Source organism: Equus asinus, chromosome 30 (assembly GCF_041296235.1).
Source record: "Equus asinus isolate D_3611 breed Donkey chromosome 30, EquAss-T2T_v2, whole genome shotgun sequence".
Taxonomy (NCBI): Eukaryota; Metazoa; Chordata; class Mammalia; order Perissodactyla; family Equidae; genus Equus; species Equus asinus.
This window is the reverse complement of record NC_091819.1, coordinates 21401117-21419440: the sequence shown is the minus strand read 5'-3', so window position 1 is coordinate 21419440 and position 18324 is coordinate 21401117. Positions and strand designations below refer to the sequence as shown.

The following is an 18324-nucleotide window of genomic DNA, read 5'->3' as shown; positions in this document are numbered from 1 at the left end:
ACCATGTAATGCATACGGGGCATTTATGGGCTAGAGGCAAATGTATCTCTCATCTAATTCTCACAACAGCTCTACACGGAGGTTTCTGTTCTTATTCCCCCACTTCAGAGTCCCGCTGAGGGCGACACAGATAAGCAGGGCAGAGGCCAGATCGGGACGCAGCAGAAAGCTGCGCACTTCACCACCCCCTACATGACCTTTCCGGTGGAAGGAACCAGAATTGGCTGAGAAAAGATATTAGTACAAAACAGACTGCAAAGAGGGCAGAGGGCACAAACAGGAAGAAAAGCGATGGGATGGGAGAAACCATAGGGTAACCTTCTGCGTCATAACGAATACAATACGGAGTTCAATTTGATTTTAAAACACAAATCTCATACATGTAGTAACATATATGCTTTGTGCGCATCACGGACACTATGGAGATGAAGAAATGAAAAGCTTACTGATTGTTATCCCAGTGGGCCCAGCAAGAAGGACTCAGATTCTAGAAGTGCCAGGAGTTTAGCGCTCCTTCATTAACTTATTGAATAAATATTTTTTGAGCACCTTCAGCAGGCGACACACTGTTCTTCCTTCTGTGTCACCGGACATGTGACAGTGAACGGAACAAAGTCACTGTCCTTTCAGAACTTACATTCTAGTGGGAGGACTCAGACCCGCATGCCCAGTACTGAATGTGTCTGTGAGAATGCAGATACCCAATTAAGCTAAAAAACATGTGAGGGATGGCAAGACCTCAATGGACGGACCATCCAAAACTCTGAAAACTTGAAATTACGTCCACAAAGAAATCATGTGGACATCAACGACAACGACCTCGGGTATCCAGGACACACAGACACAGAGCTGAAGAGCCAACAGAGCCAGGTGTTGAAAGGAAAGGTGTGCTAACCACAAGAGCACTGGAGCAGGAAGAAGATGCCACAAGGAAAGTGGCTTATGTCAGCCTCAAGGTCATCAAGGGGCACTGGCCAGTGTGGTTCCCGTGGGAGAGAGAAAACTGTCAGGCTGCAGAACGCACGGTCAGGTACAGTGACAACACCTAAAGTCTTGAAGGCAGTGTTTCATGAGTCTCTCTCGAACTTTCCTCCCTGGTCTTTCCCGCTAACAATGAATAGCAATTGCATTCACTGAAGCAGCAGTGGCAGCAGCATGGGAAGAAGAAATAAATGAAAAGTGCAAAAAACAGAAAAAGGTACGTGGGGTACCATGTTTCCTGAAGGAAAACACCTCAGTCTACTGTTTATAGAAACTTATGCAAACTATATGCAAATTTGCAAATAGTAATGCTAATTCTTGCACAGCCTGTGTACTTTTTCATATCCTTGGCTTTGATCTTTGAAAGGTCCAGGGCTGTGGGCAGCAGGACCGTGGCAGAGGCCATCACAGGCCATCGCCTACTGTCTGGCCGCAGTCAAGGGTCAGGGAATACAGAAGGATGAGCTAGGCTACAGTGTGATGGATATGGATTACCGCTCTGCAGAGAAATCGGGATGCTACATCCAGGATGGGGAAAAAAGGGCAATGTGGAGTTTGAAAGACAAAGCTCTGATTTAGTCTTCAGCCACTCTAGGCCACTTAGGTGTCAGGCTTAAAGAACAAACCAGAGACCATGGAAGTGACAGCTGGAGCAGGTTACTGGTATGCAAGATACTATCTGGGAAAATAACAGACAAATTCATGAATTACCCTTAATACCAAATGTCATATGGTTTTTCTTAATCATTCTTTATTCCTCAGGTCACTAGTATTTTCATTACCTGAGAATACTTTGCTGCTCTGACATACAAGATGCAGCATTCTAACATAATGAGTTTCTTGGAAAATATTAAAGTACAAGTAATTAGCTAGAAAAATTAACTTCTTGATTAAGCTCTCTCTCCCAACAAAAGGTATCATTATTGAAATATAGAAAAAATTTCAAAAGCTTGCATAATTGCTTCCCTCCTATCAATGTTGGCATGGCATTTGGTTTCTCTCCTATTCACATAAGCCTCAAAAACTCCTTCTAGGTCCGCAGGTGGCTTTCCCGTGGCCTGTAGCCCATCCACTCTGGACAGGGGTCAGAGTTCTCCTTTGGCTCAAGGCTATGGACACTGCTTTTTTTACTCGCAAGCGGCTGTTCTCTACACTTTGCTGAAAAGCACGCACTTTCCTGACTGGAGAGTGACAGATCGGTCTTTCTGGCACAGGGGTTCCCCAGCTATGTCACAGAGTTGTGCTAAATACTAAGCTGGAGCTGCACGTGCACAGACGACTATTCCTGAACGCATGTAGGGCAGCTGCAAATTACTACCCATCCATTCAGAGCAACTCTGAATGCTCGGCTCCCCTTATAATAACACCTCCCCTCCCGCCCCTCTGACACTCCCAGTGATGCTGTCAATCAGATTGCAAAGCTGAGGGGCAGGCTGAAACCTCAAAGGAAACCCAGCATCCAGAGATAGACTTCCCTGAGTAGGGCGGGGGCACTTCCGAGCCCAGCACCAGACAGAAACAAAGGCTGTGAGGCAGCGCCAGCTGTAATCGCCATCCATCATCCAGCAAAGAGAAAGAGCCTCTAAATGCAACCAGAGGGCACTGCAAACATCCAGTGCTGCCCTGACACTTTGATTGATGGCCGCCCCTTTTAATTAGCTCCTCTTGCCTCTGGAGCTTTTCAAAGAACGGATCATCACTTGCTCCCACCTCCCCCGCCCCCACCGCCATGCGCCTTCCTGGGAGACAGGACTGGAGCAGGCACTGAGCCTCGCTGGCCGATTCCACTCTGTGCCCACCCGTGACCATGTGACCGTCCACCCGCTGGCCTGCAGCTCTTGCACTGACCTTTCGCAGAAGGAAGCAGATGCGCTCGATGTTCCTCAGCCGTTCCCTCTATCAGAATGCACAAGAAAGAAGGGAGAGGGGAGGTTAGAGATTCTGCTGAAAGACCAAGAGAAGCCCCCACATCCAGCCCCCAGTAGAGGAGGCAGGAACCGCCAGAGACCCCTCCCAGCCAGCTGGCTTGCATGTTCGCGCCCAGTGGCTTTTCCCAACAAGAGTTTCTGCTCATACAACTCAACAGCAGAAAAACCAAACAATTAAGAAACGGGCAGAGGATCTGAAAAGACACTTTTCCAAAGAAGAAATACAGGTGGGCAACAGGTACATGAAAAGATGCTCAACATCACTAATCATGAGGGAAATGCAAACCAAAACCACAATGAGATATCAGCTCACACACGTTAGGATGGCTGTCATCAAAAAGGCAAGAGATAACAAGTGTTGGTGAGGATGTGGAGAAAGGGGAACCCTCGTGCACAGTTGGTGGGAATGTAAACTGGTGCAGCCACTATGGAAAACAGTATGAAGGGTCCTCAAAAAATTAACAACAGAACTACCATGTGACTCAGCAACTCCGCTTCTGGGTACACATCCACAGGAAATGAAATCGCTATGTCGAAGAGATGTATGCACCCCTATGTTCATTGCAGCATTATTTACAATGGCCAAGACATTGAAACAACCTAAGTGCCCATCGATGGATGAATGGATAAAGAAAATGTGGTGTACACCCACACACACACACACAGAATGGAATATTATTCAGCCATAAACAGCCATAAAAAGAATGAAATCTTGCCATTTGCCACAACACAGAGGGCATTATGCTAAGTGAAATAAGTCAGATAGAGAAAGACAAATATTGTATGATCTCACTGATATGTGGAATCTGAAAAAACCAAACTCATAGGAAAAGAGATCAGATTTGTGGTTATCAGAGGCAGAGGGTGGGGAGGGGACCTGTGGGAGGGGGTCAAAAGTGCAAACTTCCAGTTAGAAGGTAAATCAGTCCTGGGGAGGTGAGGCACAGTGTGGTGTACTTGAAAGTTGTTAAGAGAGTAAATCCTAAAAGTTCTCACCACGAGGAATGAAACTTTTTTCTTTTTTCTCTTTTTGTATCTATAGGAGGTGATGGATGCCAGCTAAACTTGTGGTAATCATTTTGCAATATATGTAAGTCGGGTCATTATGCTGTACACCTGAGACTTACACAGCAAGGTACATCAATTACATCTCAATAAAACGGAAAGAAAAAAAAAAGAGCTTCTGGCTTTTTTTCCATCTACCTTGTCACAGTCATTTGCTCTTAACCAAACTCTCCCAGCAAACAGGAGGGGCTCAGCTTCTCTCTCAGCCCAGGGGAGGTTTCTGTATGTTTTCCTACAGGCAAAGTCTCGCTCAGCCTCCATGGACCCGGAAGATGGCCAAAGTGCAGACGGGGCACATGTGTTCACCGAATGCCCTAAAGCTCGCAGCCAGCCCTCCCACTCGGGTCTCGAAGGGCATGTGTGCCCTAATTAGCGGCTAAAGGAGGGAAGTTCTCTGCCCGTTGCTTTTCTTTTTCTTTTTTTTTTTAAACATTTTATTTTGTATTTTTTTTGAGGAAGATTAGCCCTGAGCAAACATCTGCCAATCCCCCTCTTTTTTGCTGAGGAAGACTGGCCCTGAGCTAGCATCCGTGCCCATCTTCCTCTACTTTATACATGGGACGCCTACCACAGCATGGCTTGCCAAGCGGTGCCATGTCCGTACCGGGGATCCGAACCAGCGAACCCCAGACCGCCAAGAAGCAGAACATGCGAACTTAACCACAGCGCCACCGGGTCGGCCCCGCTTTTATTTTTATAAAGTGACTGAATTTAGAGGAAGAATTCTCCCCCCTAAATTAGACACCAGCAGCACCCCCGGGCTAGGACTTTTTAAGATGTTGAAGTCCACCTCCGGAGTCTGGCCCCCTGCCGAGGGAAGAAGCCCCGTGGCTGGGCAGGTGATAGTGCTCACATCGCACACAAATGCTGGCTCTCTTTTCCTCGCAGTGACTGTCTCGATTTCTGGAGCCACTCGGAACACAGCTGTGGCGTCTCCCGGTGCTTCATTACTGAGGCAATTTGGTTGGCGTAGCTGTGAAGCTAATGAGATTCCTCAGAGATCTGGAGAAGACAGGTGGCTGGGACGCTTCAATTTGCCTAACGGAATCATAAATACAGTGATTCCTGTGCGTCCTTTAAGCCCAGAGGAAAGAGTGTCCATGTGGCTAGCAAGACAGACCACGTCCTCCTCAACATACACACACTTGCACACACACAAACACACACCCGCAGCTGGGCATCGAGGCTGCCTAAATGGAGAACAATGGGAAAAGGCGTGAGATACCAGGCATACACCAAAATGGTACAGGACACACACTAGCTCCTTCCCCCGCAAGTCAGAGCCTCTCTGCAGGACATCCTTTCTCCTTACGTCACAGGGACACCGAATGCCCAGGAGCAAGAGGGAGGGAAAGCACTCACATGAGAAACTAGAAGTAAAACAGAGCATTCCTCCTCCTGGACGGGGTCCACCCAAAGGGTGCAGCCATATTTGGAGCTTTAGGGGACCTTAAACCCAAAGAACCAGCGGGCCTCAGGCACGCTCATTTCGAAATGCATCACATCGATCAGCGATTCTTTGTAGCACGAGTCCTTCCAGGGCTGGAGTCACCCACCAGCGAAGTAGCTTTTTCAAGCCACCTGATCCTGAAATGCTACTGCAGGGGCTCCTCAGAGGCCCAAAGGGCTCCAATATGAGTTCAATGAGGCGTCAAAGCGTTTCACCTCCTGCCAGGGAGTAACATCGTAAGAACTGGGGAAATGCGTCGAATACTCTTCCATTTAGGGTTTTTACGGACTGTATTTTAATCTCAGGCAAGAATCCTTTCCCTCGCAGCTTCCGTCTGCCCAGGAGATGTCTGGCCTTCAGGGCCCAGGCTACTTAATTAATTCATCAACTAATTAGAAGTGTGGCTTTAATAACGGGAGTAAACAGTTGTGCTCCAGCTTCCATGCTACACAGCTCCCCCCTCCAATATCCATTCATTCTCTCATCAACAGTTACCGATCACCAGCTGTGTGCAGCTCTGTCCTGGCTGCAACCTTTCACAGAAGCTCCCGGGAACTCACGCTAGGCCTAATTTTCTCTGTTCTGTCGGAACTAAGGAACTTGCCAGGGTAAGATGGAAACGGGCTCCATGAAAACGTCTCATGGTTTCAGCAGTCACCTGCAATACCCATGTAATGTCTTCACTGGCATTTACCCTGGGATCATACAAGAAAGCTCTAGGTGTCCTAAGTGAGCTGCTTTCTTTCTTTCTTTTTGAGGAAGATTAGCCCTAACATACCCTGCCAATCCCCCTCTTTTTGCTGGGAGGGACTGGCCCTGAGCTAACATCCATGCCCATCTTCCTCTACTTTATATGTGGGACGCCTGCCACAGCATGGCTTGTCAAACGGTGCGTAGGTCCATACCCGGGATCTGAACCAGCAAACTCCAGGCCACCAAAGCAGAGTGCACGAACTTAACCGCTGTGCCACCAGACAGGCCCCATGAGCTGCTTTCTAATTTGAGCCCAAACAACTGGGAGGGACGGAAAGCAGGCTCTTGACTTTCCTGGCATTCCAAAAGGGAAGTGCTCCCTCGGACTAAGGCAGCACCGTGCACCTGGTCAATATAGACGAGCCAGGTGTGTGATGTAGGTGCCAAACACAAAAACATCCGGAAAGAAACGAGGCCCAGGATGCAACCCTTTCAGGCCTGGTGGAGCCTGGTTATCACAGGTGGGTGGGGAGGCCGGCACAGGGAAACAAAACAGATTTTAACAATGATAAGTTTCACGAGATACAGTAAGTTTCCAAGTGGATCTTAGGGATTCTTTCAACTTGCAACAAAATTCTGCTTTACATAGTTGATTTTGAAAGAGTTTGGCTCTATTTCATAGAATCAAAGAATCTGATGCCAAAACGGGCCTCGGGTATGATAAAATCAAGTGTCTTAAAGAGACAATGTTGAGTCGGTGGGAAGAACACAGGGTTGGAAGACATGCAGAGCTGGGTTCCAATCTTGACTTCACCACCCATGAGCCAAGAGTCCTTGGATAAGACTCTATACTTTGGGTCAATGACGCCTGTGTGGCAGTTGAGAGAATTATAGACCACACATACAAAGTTCCTAGCACACAGTAAAAACAAAAGAACTACAAGTCCAGTAATAAGCCTCTACTTTACAGAGGGGGCTGCTGAGGACTGACCCACCAAACGGTCTTTGGGTGCCTCCCTCAGAGCACAGCCTTCTTTATGGAGCCTGCAGCTACGGCGACTAGAGCTCTTTGTCCTTGTCGCTAAAGAATGACGCCATAGCCTTCCAGGCTGTGATGGTATCATACCAGCAGAGGCTGGTGTTCTCTCCACGACTTTGGACTGAAAATATCAACAGAGCTATTCAAACAAAACTCGCCTTAGCCCTGGAAACCAGGGGCTGGAAGGAATTCAACCAACCCCAGGCCGTGAGTTTAGACTGAGAGATACACTCAAACGAACTGCGTGTGCTCCATCCTGCGAGCCCAGCAGGGCTGGTCCAGAATGATTGGGAAAAGCCTCTGTCCACACGCAGGGTTGGTCCCGGGCTCTGGGACATGGGCTGCACTGGACAGCAACACCCACCCCGCACAGAAGTGAGGTCCTCCTCTCCCTGCATCAGGGCCTCTTTCTACATCCCTTCCAGGACAGAAGGGAGGGCAGCATGCACGGGCTGGCAAGCAAGATGGAGCACTAAGACCCTGGAGGAGCGCACGCTGGGGCAGAGGGTCCTTCACATGCTAAACCTGGAGCAAACCACCAGACGGCCTCAGATTCCCCAGTGGGAGGTGAGCTGACCTCGGGTCTACAGAGGCCCTTTAGATGACTGCCTCACAGGTAGGAGATATGGGGCTGGGAGCTTTGTACCTCCACCCACCCGGCAAGTCTCCCTCGGAGAAACTGGCACAGCACAGAGTGGGGTCGACCACTAAGGATGCTCCCAGACCCTTACCAACATGTTGGCCAACACGGAGCCTGTCTCTTTGTTCAGGATGCGTAACCAAAAAACACCAAGACAAGGCCTTGAGGACTCATGGCCACAGCACAGCAGACCCTTCCCACCTGGGTTCCTAGGACTGTCACACTTGACTTGCAAGATAAATCGAGACCTCAGCAGGCCTCCAGAATGAGAAGTCTCCTAGACAACCTTAAGCCAAGCCTGGAGGTCCAGCCAGTGCCGAGCACGTGCTCTACTCCTCCAACTCATCGAATCCTCGCCCTCCTTCACAGGCCCTGGGTGGCCTGTGGTGATGCCACCCTGCCCGTCACCAGCACCCACTACTTACCGCATGCACAGGGTTGCACTGGTCTATGGGGCTCTTAAAATCGGTTCTTAACTCGTCAAAGGCAATTATCTGAAACAGAATACACAGAATCAAGATATTAGCACCAAGGTGAGTCCGTACAGCAAGTCAAAGCTTTCTGTAGATTTGCTCCAGAACAACGCAGGAGGTGGGAAGAGGGCAATAGATGACCCCAGACTGCCCAGGAGCTGGTTTCTGTCGAAGCTGGTGACGGACACTTGGGGTTGACTGTACTCTCTGTCTGCTTCTGTGTATGCTTAAAAACCCCCAAAACAGCGAAAGGGAGAGAAGTTGCTTAAAGGTACATACTTCCAACTAGTAGATAAATAAGTCCTGGAGACCTAATACACACCACAGTGATTATAGACAACAAAACTATATTATAAATATTAAACTTGCTAAGAGACTAGATCTTAATTGTTCCCAACACTAGAAGAAATGATGATTCTGTGACAGGATAGAGGTGTTAGCCCACGCTACAATGGCAACCACACTGCAATTGAAACATATCCAGTCAATATGGTGTAGACCTTAAACTTACACAGTGCTTTGTGTCAAATATATCTCAATTTAAAAATCCCCCAAACAAACGTTTTAAGCCTTCTGTGCTTCACAAAGATGTCGAGAAAACTCTACTGTGGCGAGGGCAGGCTGGAGTTTGGATAAAGGCACAAAAAACTGAAACTTCAAACCAGCACTTTCAGATTCTCTGCTTACAGGAAGGGCTGGGGGTTTTTTGTTTATTTTGGCGCAGAAGCTGATTGGAAGTAAAATAGACAAAAGTCACGCAAAAGGGAGAAGAGAAAAACAAGAAAGCAGAGTCAACAACAATAACCGGATCTCGAGCTGTCCACAGGCTGGACAGTCGGGTCCAGGCTTCACAGCTTGATCCATTGGACTCGGGGCCTCCAGTTCATTCTGGACAGAGACTCCAAGCTCCCCAGAGAGCCACAAGTTTCCCCATTTGTCCAGAGGGGAGAATGTTGGAGGCAACCTTCTGCAGCCACAGCAGGAGACACAGCACATCCACAGAAAGAGCTAACTTCCTAATCCCAGACACCTCATCCCCAGAAGGGGACTCAATGACAGGACGAGGTGGTATTTGGCCAGTGCAGTGTCCTCTCTTAGGGTGTGGACTGTCAGCAGCATCCCTCCTAGGCTGCACGTAAATGGGCCCCTGAACACTTGGGGACTTGCTACGGCCATGAAGCCAGCACACCACCCCCGAGCGTCCTTGTTCCAGCAACATGGGGCTGAGAGCAAGCAGCAAGAGAGGAAAAACGGCTTACTTCCCTCTACGAAGCAGTATAATTGTAAAGCAGTCACGTCACCCTGCTTTCAATACTCCTACAGAATTAGGAGAAAATTCTAGTATAACTTGGATTAAACAGACACATTTCTATATCATCCCTTGCCAGAGAGGTAATTATCCAGCCTGTACTTGAACCTTTTAGTAACAAGAAACTCGTCACTTAACTGAGGATGCTCATTCCATTTCCGGCTACCTCTCATTGATCACTGCCTTCCTTTGCTGACCCTACACATGACTCCCCTGGCTTCTACCCACAGTAGAAGCCAGGGTCAGCGCCTCCAGCCCGCAGGCCAGACACAGCCGGACGCCCATTTTTGTACAACCTGGGAACTAAGAATGGTTTCACACTTTTAAAATAGTTGAAAAAATCAAAAGAAAAATAATATTGTGTGACCTGTAAAAATTATAATCAAATTTGTTTCCATAAATAAACCTTTATTGGAACACACACATTAATTCGTTTATATGTTATGTATACTTTCACCCTGCCGCAGAGTGGAGTAGTTGCAACAGACCCCACATGGTCTGCAAAGCCCAAAACAGCTACTTTCTTACACTTTACACAAAAAAGCTGCCAACCTCTGGTCTATTTTTTTTATTTGCCCTCTAGAGCTGCACTGACTAATACAGGGGCCACATTTGGCTATTTCAATTTTAATTAGTTAAAATTAAATTAAAAATTCAGTTCGTAGCCACATATGAATTGCTCAGAAAACCACACCTGTCTAGTAGCTAGTAAATAGCTCAGATACAAAACATTCTCATCCTCGCAGACAGTCCTATTGTACAGCACTGCTTCAGAGGCACTTAAGATGGAGCAAATCACTCTTCGAAGCACAAGGAACCCCTTTAAGTACTTTCTGCTATCATGACCCCAGCAAATCTTTCTTCCTCAAGCTAATCTCTCCGACTGTTATTTACATAAACCGGCGCTAAGGTGCTTCGTTATCCCGATTGCCCTCCATTGACCTTACAGGTTGTAAATGTCTGTACTAAAATGTGACTGTCAGAGCTAAACACCATATTCAAGGTCAGGTCAGCTGGCACACAGACAAAAGTACACTCACCTCCTCTCTTCTGTAGCCTGTGCCTCTGTTAACGCAACCTGATTTCATTAGCTTTTCTGTGGCCACATCACATCCCTGGCCTCATACTGACCTTGCGTTGCCTAAAAGCCCTGTGTCTGTTTCATGTGCTTCAGTTAAACTCAGTCCACCTCATTCTGCATACACATTGTTGGATTTGGCGGACCAGAGAGCAGGAACTGACCTTTGTTCCTTTCACTTCCTCCCTATTCAGTTTGGTCCATCAGGCCAATCTATTGAGACATAATCTATCTCCCAACTACAAATCCTAACGCACATAAGGTCCTCAATATCCACATCCACATTCACCCTGATATAAATGTAAACTGAGCTGGACCAACAGCAGAGCCCGAAGCTCGCTATTCCTAGCTCCCACAAGGCCGGCGTCAGCAATCTTTGGGCCTATTATTTATCCAGTTGTGAAGACAATTCACCATCTTTTGACCCAGTCAAGCCCCCACATTATGGCTGTGACTGGAGACACACCGATACAGGCCCATCCCCAGCCCTGACCTGTGCCCACGGCCCTGGATAAGTGCTGGGAGGCGAGTCTGGACTGAAGGGAACAAAGGCAGCTGGTGCTGGAAGGAAGAAGACAGGAGCCCCTGGGGATTCCAAGCTGCCGAGCGAGTCAGAGGGCAGGCAGCCTCCTGACTGGGAGGAAGCAGTGAAGGAAGGAAGGCTCCGAGGCGTGGCTTCCCTTTCAGCTCCATGATAACAGCTACTTCCCAGGGCTTTCTGATGATGGCGACGGCAATGGACACGACGGGGATAAAAGCTTTCAGCATCCCATCCCGATAACTACCCACTAGTTAACCCATCCACGGACTTGATGTTCAGTGAGCATCTCTTACACACAGGCACAGGGCTAGCGCCTGGACATACAAAAATCCACAAGACACAGCTCCAGTCCTCATCAGGTTCTGGCCGAGAGGAGAGACAAGCATGTAATGATCGCTGCATTACAACGTGGTAAATGCTGTGGCCAAGATGATTATAATAAGAGCCACCAGTTACTGCGTGCTTCGCTCCGTCAGGCACTGGGCCGCATGCTGTACACGCTTTTTACTGTTGAATCCTTCGGCCACCCCATGAGGTAGGTACTGTTATTGTCCCCACTGTAGAGATGAAGGAACTGAGACCAAAAGCAGCTGCAGTGCGTGCCCAAGATCACTGCTCCGGTGCCAGGATTCGGACCGAGGGCTCTCTGATGCTAAAACCTGTGCAGTTACCGTTACGTTATCCTGCCTCCCAGGCGGAGAGAAGGAAGGAAGGATTTCAAGGACATATAGGACGAGCAACTGCCCCTGTGGAAGGAAAGCAAAGCTTCCCGGAAGGGGTGAGGTTTAGGTTACCCTCTTCTGAGCACCAATTCCTAGTTTCCCAGTCACAGCCCCCTGACCCGCGTCTGAGAACAGAAGACACAGGCAGCACAGCAGGGCACACCCCTTTGGGGGCCGCAGGCTGCTACCTGGAGCCGAGCCATGAGCATCAGGGATGGACCGGGAGGGTGGCAAGCATAACGACAATGCCACGATCAAAGGACGGCCAGTTTAACTCAGCCGTATGCACAGACCAGCTTCTCTGAGCCTCCAGCTGTGGAGCCCAGCCTGATAGTACAAGGTGAACTTTAAAATCCCTTCAAGTCCCACACATGTTTTTAAAAATTTATCTTTAAATTTACATACGGTAAAATTTCCTGTTTTAACTTGTATTTCTCCAGTGACTAACGATGTGGAACATCTTCTCATGGGCTTAATTGTCATCCGAATATCTTCTTTGGGGAAGCGTGTGTTCAAATCATTTACCCATCTTTTTTTTTTTTTAACTTAGCTGTTTGTTTTCTTATTGATTTTTTCTTTTTTTTTTTTCCTTGGTGCGGAAGATTCATTGTCCAAATGAAGCCCCCTCTGAGAGGACTCACCAGAGCCTAGCGGCCTCCCATGCTGAGGCTGCCCTAAGTCTGGACAACCTTGACCCCATCAGGCCTCAACACCAGGGTCGGGGAACACCTGGACCCCCCTCAAGAAGCAAGGAATTACAAAAATCCTCCAAAAAAAACCTCTCAAGAAGCCTTCCTTCTTTAGGCCCACAGCATGTATAGTCAAGAGATTAAAAGTTACCTTGATTGTCTGAAACAGTGATTTTGCTAAAAATAATTGTGCTGTTCTATGGCAAACAGCTTTCAGGAAGAGTAAGAAATGATTGAGATCCCAACCTCCATTAGCTAACGAGTCCCCTGGGCTGCCCCGTCAGAGAGTTCAGCATTAGGAGAAGCCTCTTTTCTCTGGAACATTCTCTCCTGTGTTCGCTCCACAGGGTCCTCTGGTCTCTGAAAGATCCGAGCTGGTGGAGCCCTCATGATCTTGCACGTGTGTTGCATTCTCTTATTGCAGTATCTGACCTGCACAAGAACTCTGTGCAGTGCATAGCAGTGTCCCCTGGTGCACAGTCTGGGAAACTGAGCCCCGGGCAGAGCGTCAAGTGACATACTCTACGGGGCACGATGAGTGAGTGACAGCCGCACGGGACCCGGTGCTGAATCCTGAACCAGCCAGTGCTCCATCCAGCACGGTGTGGTGCCTCCAGTGATATGAAAGGGTAAAAAGAAAGAGTTGAGTTACTAAAGATGCCCAAAAATCGACAAGGCACCCGCAACGTACCTGGCCCTGTTCTGGGCCCTGGAACGCAGCAGCGAGCAAAAAGAGAAGGTCCCTGTCCTCACAGAGGTGATCATCGGGACAGGGGCGGGGTAGAGAATCAACAAATGAACAAGACCAATATCGGAAATGGCGGGCTGCGTGAAGAAAACACAACAGAGTGATACGGAGACACACAATGGCGGTCAAGGCAGGCTTCTCTGAGCAGGTGCCGTTTCAGCTGAGAGAGCTGAATGTCCAGGAGCCGGACATGGAAAGTTCCAGAAGGAAGTTATGCTGCAGAGCCCCTAAGAGGGGAATGTGCTCAGCAGGGGTGAGGCACCAAAAGGCCACAGCAGCTGAAGCCCAGGGATGGAGAGAGATAGTGGGAGGAGACGAGGTGGAGAGCAACGACCAGCCCCCATGTGGGACTCTCCCAAGTGCAGCTCTGCACAGTAGACCTGTGGGCGAGACATCGTTTAGCCCACGTATTCCACTGATGACGTGGCCTTTAGGCGACTCAAGAAGTGAGCGTGTCTGCTGCTTCTGGTGTACAGGACCAAGGGGACAGTGATGAGACAGGCCAGTAAGTGTGGAGCCAGCATCGTGTGCGCATACTGAGGAATAGGTGGTGGGCTGACAATTCTCAGGTCCTGTCTGCGAGGCCGCTAATTCACCAAATGAGAAGTCAGTGCTCAAGGCAATATGGAAAGAGATCATGTACGCTGGCAAGTCAGTTCCAGGAAGCCAGAGGACGAATTTGGGGTAACCCACCCCAGAGAGCAACTGGGCACTGAGAAAGACTGTCCAGTTTTCTAACAAGAGGGCACATGGACTGAGCCCCCAAGAATTTCTGCCTACCGACCCATCTATCACCAGGGACAACTCCCCCTACCCCCACCAGGGCTTCGTCCAGACTCCTATCTGCAGCAGGGCCACCTGGGCCGACCTTTCTCGATTTCTCCACACTGTGAGTTGAATAATGTTCCCCCAAGAGTCACGTCCACCTGGAACCTGAGAACATGACCTTATTTAGAAACAGGGTCTCTGCAGATGTAATCAGCTGAAATGAGGTCATACTAGATTACAGGCCCTAAATCCAGGGACAGTGCCCTTATAAGAAACAGAAAAGGACACACAGAGATGGAAGTGATGCAGCTACAAACCAAGGAGCACCAAGGAATGTCGGGAGTCACCAGAAGCTGGGAAGATGCAAGGAAGGATCCTCCCCAGAACTTTCCGAGGGAGCAGGGCCCTGCTGTCACCTTGACTCCAGACTTCTGGCCTCCAGAACCGTGAGGGAATAAATTCCTACTGTGTGTGGTAATTTCTAAGGCAGCCCAGGGAAACTGAAACACTCGATTTGCAAAATAGCCGAACTGTTCCCTGTGTGACCTGAGATGTTATCAGGAAACAATGGCTTTTGATGCCACCAACAAATGCTAGTGTGAAAGAAGAAACAGAAGCATTTCTGATGCAAAATACACACCTCGCCAGGGAAGTAGGCTTTTATACTCACCCCGACTCTTCCTGTAACTCCCCCAAAGCCATGCTCAGAATGCGCTAATAATTTAGAAAGAAGTCGGTGTTTTACTTCTCCATGTCTTGTCCCAACAAGAGCACCTCCTTCAAACCGCAGCCCAAGCCTTGGGGCCCTTTCTGAGGGGCAGGAGCTCCGCCAGACAGGAGAAAGACGACGGATGGGAAAGATTTTATTGACTGTAACACACATCCGGCTCAAGCTTAGTCCTGGTTTCACCTGACACTGGTGCATCCGTGAGTTCCACCTCTCTGTTCACCGATTCTAAACTGCTCCAGGCAAGCGTTTGCAAAGCCACTTCTGAGCCCCCAAGAAGAAAGCAGCATCGGCTCCACATTCACAGGACCAACTCCTCCTTCCGGCCCTTGCTCAGCCCCTGGCGCCACGTGGTTTGTGAAACCATTCAGTGTCTGACACTCACCCCACCACTCACCCCTTTCTCTAACAAGTGCAATGCCCAGCGTCACAGCGTGGTTTAAACTTTCCAAAGTATTTTCACGTCTTATTTTTTTACGTTCATTTTAGGTAACATCCCAAGTAGGCGTGACACCCACTTTCCGAATGAAGCTTCAAGGAGAATGAGAGGTCACTGGGATGTCCAGGGGCGCCCAGCAGAAGGCAGAGCTGAAACCAGCACTGGCATTCTCTGCTTCTCCTCCTTGTGCTTCTCCAGCAGGCCACGCAGGCTCACCTTTCCGGGGGGAGGGGGTGTAAGGAGTGTTATTAAAGCACCCATCAGCATGGGGTGCCACACCGAGCATGACACAGCAGGCTCAGCACCCAGAGCCCTGCCTTCAACAGGCTGCCAATCAAATAAATTGTCTGCTTAGCCCTAGATGGCCAAGAGCTTAGAAAAGGAGAATAAACTCTGAACCAGGAAAGGGACTCCAAGCCCTAAACTCACCCCATTCCACCTCTGTATTAGTCAGGGTTCTCCAGAGAAACCAAACCAATAGGATGTGTACAAGTAGAAAGAGATTTATTTTAAGGAATTGGTTCATGCAATTATGGAGGCTAAGAAGTCCAAAATCTGAAGGCGGCTGGCAGGCTGGAGACACAGGAAGAGCTGAAGTTGCCATACAAGTCCAAAGGCCGTCTGCTGCAGAATTCCCTCTCGCTCTAGAGAGGTCAATCTTTTTTTTTTTTTTTTTTAATATTTTATTTTTTGTTTTTCTCCCAAAGTCCCGGGGTACACAGTTGTGTATTTTTAGTTGTGAGTCCTCCTAGTTGTGGCATGTGGGATGCTGCCTCAGCAGGGCCTGATGAGCGGTGCCGTGTCTGTGCCCAGGATTCGAACTGGCAAAGCCCTGGGCCGCCAAAGCAGAGTGCACGAACTTAACCACTCGGCCACGGGGCCGGCCCATGGAGAGGTCAATCTTTTGATCTATCCAGACCGTCAACTGACTAGATGAGGCCCACCCACATTATGGAGAGCAATCTGCTTTCCTCAAGTCCACTGATTTAAATGTTCATCTCATCCAAAAACACCTTCAGAAAAACATCCAGAATAACGTTTGACCACATATCTGGGCACCATGGCCCAGCCAAGTTGACGCATAATATTAACCATCACAACCCCCTAATACCAGGGACTATCACAGGCTCTGGGCAGTGCTGGGTCCTGGCCAGTGGGGCTTGGTTAGAGGAGCATGACAGAGTGATGGTCCCCATGGGTCCTATTCTCATGTGAGAAACCATGGCGAATCTTGGCATCTGTCACTGAGCCTCTCTTAGGAAGGAAGCTGCCTTAGAATAACTTGGGAAAAGTGTGTGATCCAGCCTCACAAGAGGGTGGGGCTGGGCCAATTCCAAAGCAGAGACTTAAGGGTCAAGAGCCCCTTGGCCCCTGCAGGAGGGGAGCATGTCGCTCCACTCCTCCAGGCTGTGATTTCCTTAGCTATACAATGGGGATATCAACCACCAGCTGACCTCAACTGGCTGCTGCAGTGTGAAATGAGGTGATATCAACAAAAGCGTTAGAGGAGAGAGAAATAAAGAGGACGCTGCATGAGGAGGCGGAAACCACCATTATATAAAAGTTGCAACATCCCCTAATGGTTAAGCATATGCCTGTGAGTCAGAATGTCTCAGTTCAAATCCAAATTCCACCACATTTATTTGTGTGGCTGCAGGCAAATTCTTTAACCTAAGGCTCAGCGTCCTCCAAAATAAAGAGGGGACAGTAGTGGTTCCTACCTCATCTTGTTGCTGTGAGGATTAAATGAAACAACGTACATAAAACACTGGGCCAGTGCCTAGCACATAATAACAATAAATATTAATTGTTACTTAATGACTGTAGTTATTACCATATCATGCAGATGTCGGGCCCACCTCTCTGGTCTTATGACTCTCCTCCCTCCCTGGTCTTGAGCACGATCATTAGCATCAGAGTCTGAGTCCAGGAGATCCAGGCACTTCAGGGAAAAAGTGGGGCAGCAGGATGTGGGTAGGAGCCAAGGGCAATGCCATTCTGAGGACACAGGTGGGTGAGAAAGCAGCGGAGCCCATCCTGTCCCAGGTGGGAGGCAGAGCCCCGGATGTGGGGAAGGAGGCTGGGGTCAGCAGCGGAGATGAGAAAGGAGGCATCCGCTGTCCCCAGACCGGTCCCTAGACCTGAATGATGAGTACAAATTGGGAAACACAGCACACAGCTTAGTTGCCATTGTCTGCACCAGAATTTGCAGACACAGCTGGTTCTGACATTGCTTCCCTGATCCTCATCTAGTTAACAGAAAACAAAGACGTCCCAGAGCCATGCACTTCTGGGACGGAAGCCAAGAGCGCAGGAGACAGGACAGACCCAGCTGACTTGCTCCCGTTGACACTCAGCAGGATAGTCCCCAGCTCCAGCCAGCAGCCATCCCCATCAGGGTACAATCCAGAGAGGAGAGGCCAACGGAAGGGCTCACATTCTGGTTCTGCTGACTTGGGGTAGGTGAGGCAGCAACTGCGAAGAAAGCATACAGAAAGGGAGGGGTGGGAAGAGGGTGGCAGCCTGCAGCACTGGGGGACCTTCCCACTCAGTCAGGCCACAGACCCCTGCTCCACCCTGCCCCAAGGCAGCCAGCCTGCCCAGCACACGGCCTACCACGTCAAGCAGCCGGGAACCACAGAGCCTGCTCGGTCTAAGTTACTGTTCCCAGCCGCAGGGTTCCCCCCCTCCCCCGCAGCTTGGGCTTGCTCCAGCAGCCTTGGTTCTCAAACAGGAGACTTCAGGAGCAATTTCTAGCTCAGTCTGGTGACCCTCCAGACACCTTTGGGGCCTTGGCCTTCAGCCTCCCACATGGCTCGTGGAATTGCTCCTCATGGTTCCAATGTCCTCTGCTCCTTAGTAAACAAGTGCCTGCTCCAACTGCCGAGCCTGCAGGGCCCACGCTCCGAGGGAATGCACGCCCATGAGTCAGTGCGATGTGCATCAGGGGGCGCCCACATCCCAAACTATCTTCCAGGAAGACCTATCATTATTCATTCCTAAAAATTCTTACTGAGCATCGAGGGTTTGCCAG

The 18324-nt window shown here is 49.3% G+C and overlaps 1 protein-coding gene across 4 annotated transcripts in view; it reads right to left on the bottom strand.

The window, feature by feature from the left end:
* The window catches only part of CNIH3 (cornichon family AMPA receptor auxiliary protein 3), a 112428-nt gene that overhangs the window by 53028 nt on the left and 41076 nt on the right, over positions 1-18324 (bottom strand). For 2 of the 4 annotated variants that reach the window (XM_070501370.1, XM_014862362.3), the window contains exons 2-3: positions 8222-8290; positions 2830-2877 (exon numbers count right to left, since the gene is read on the bottom strand). In XM_070501370.1, the coding sequence (XP_070357471.1) occupies positions 2830-2877; positions 8222-8290 (117 nt within the window). The remainder of the gene's footprint in view (positions 1-2829; positions 2878-8221; positions 8291-18324) is intronic. The other 2 variants (XM_070501371.1, XM_014862364.3) reach the window with 1 other exon arrangement.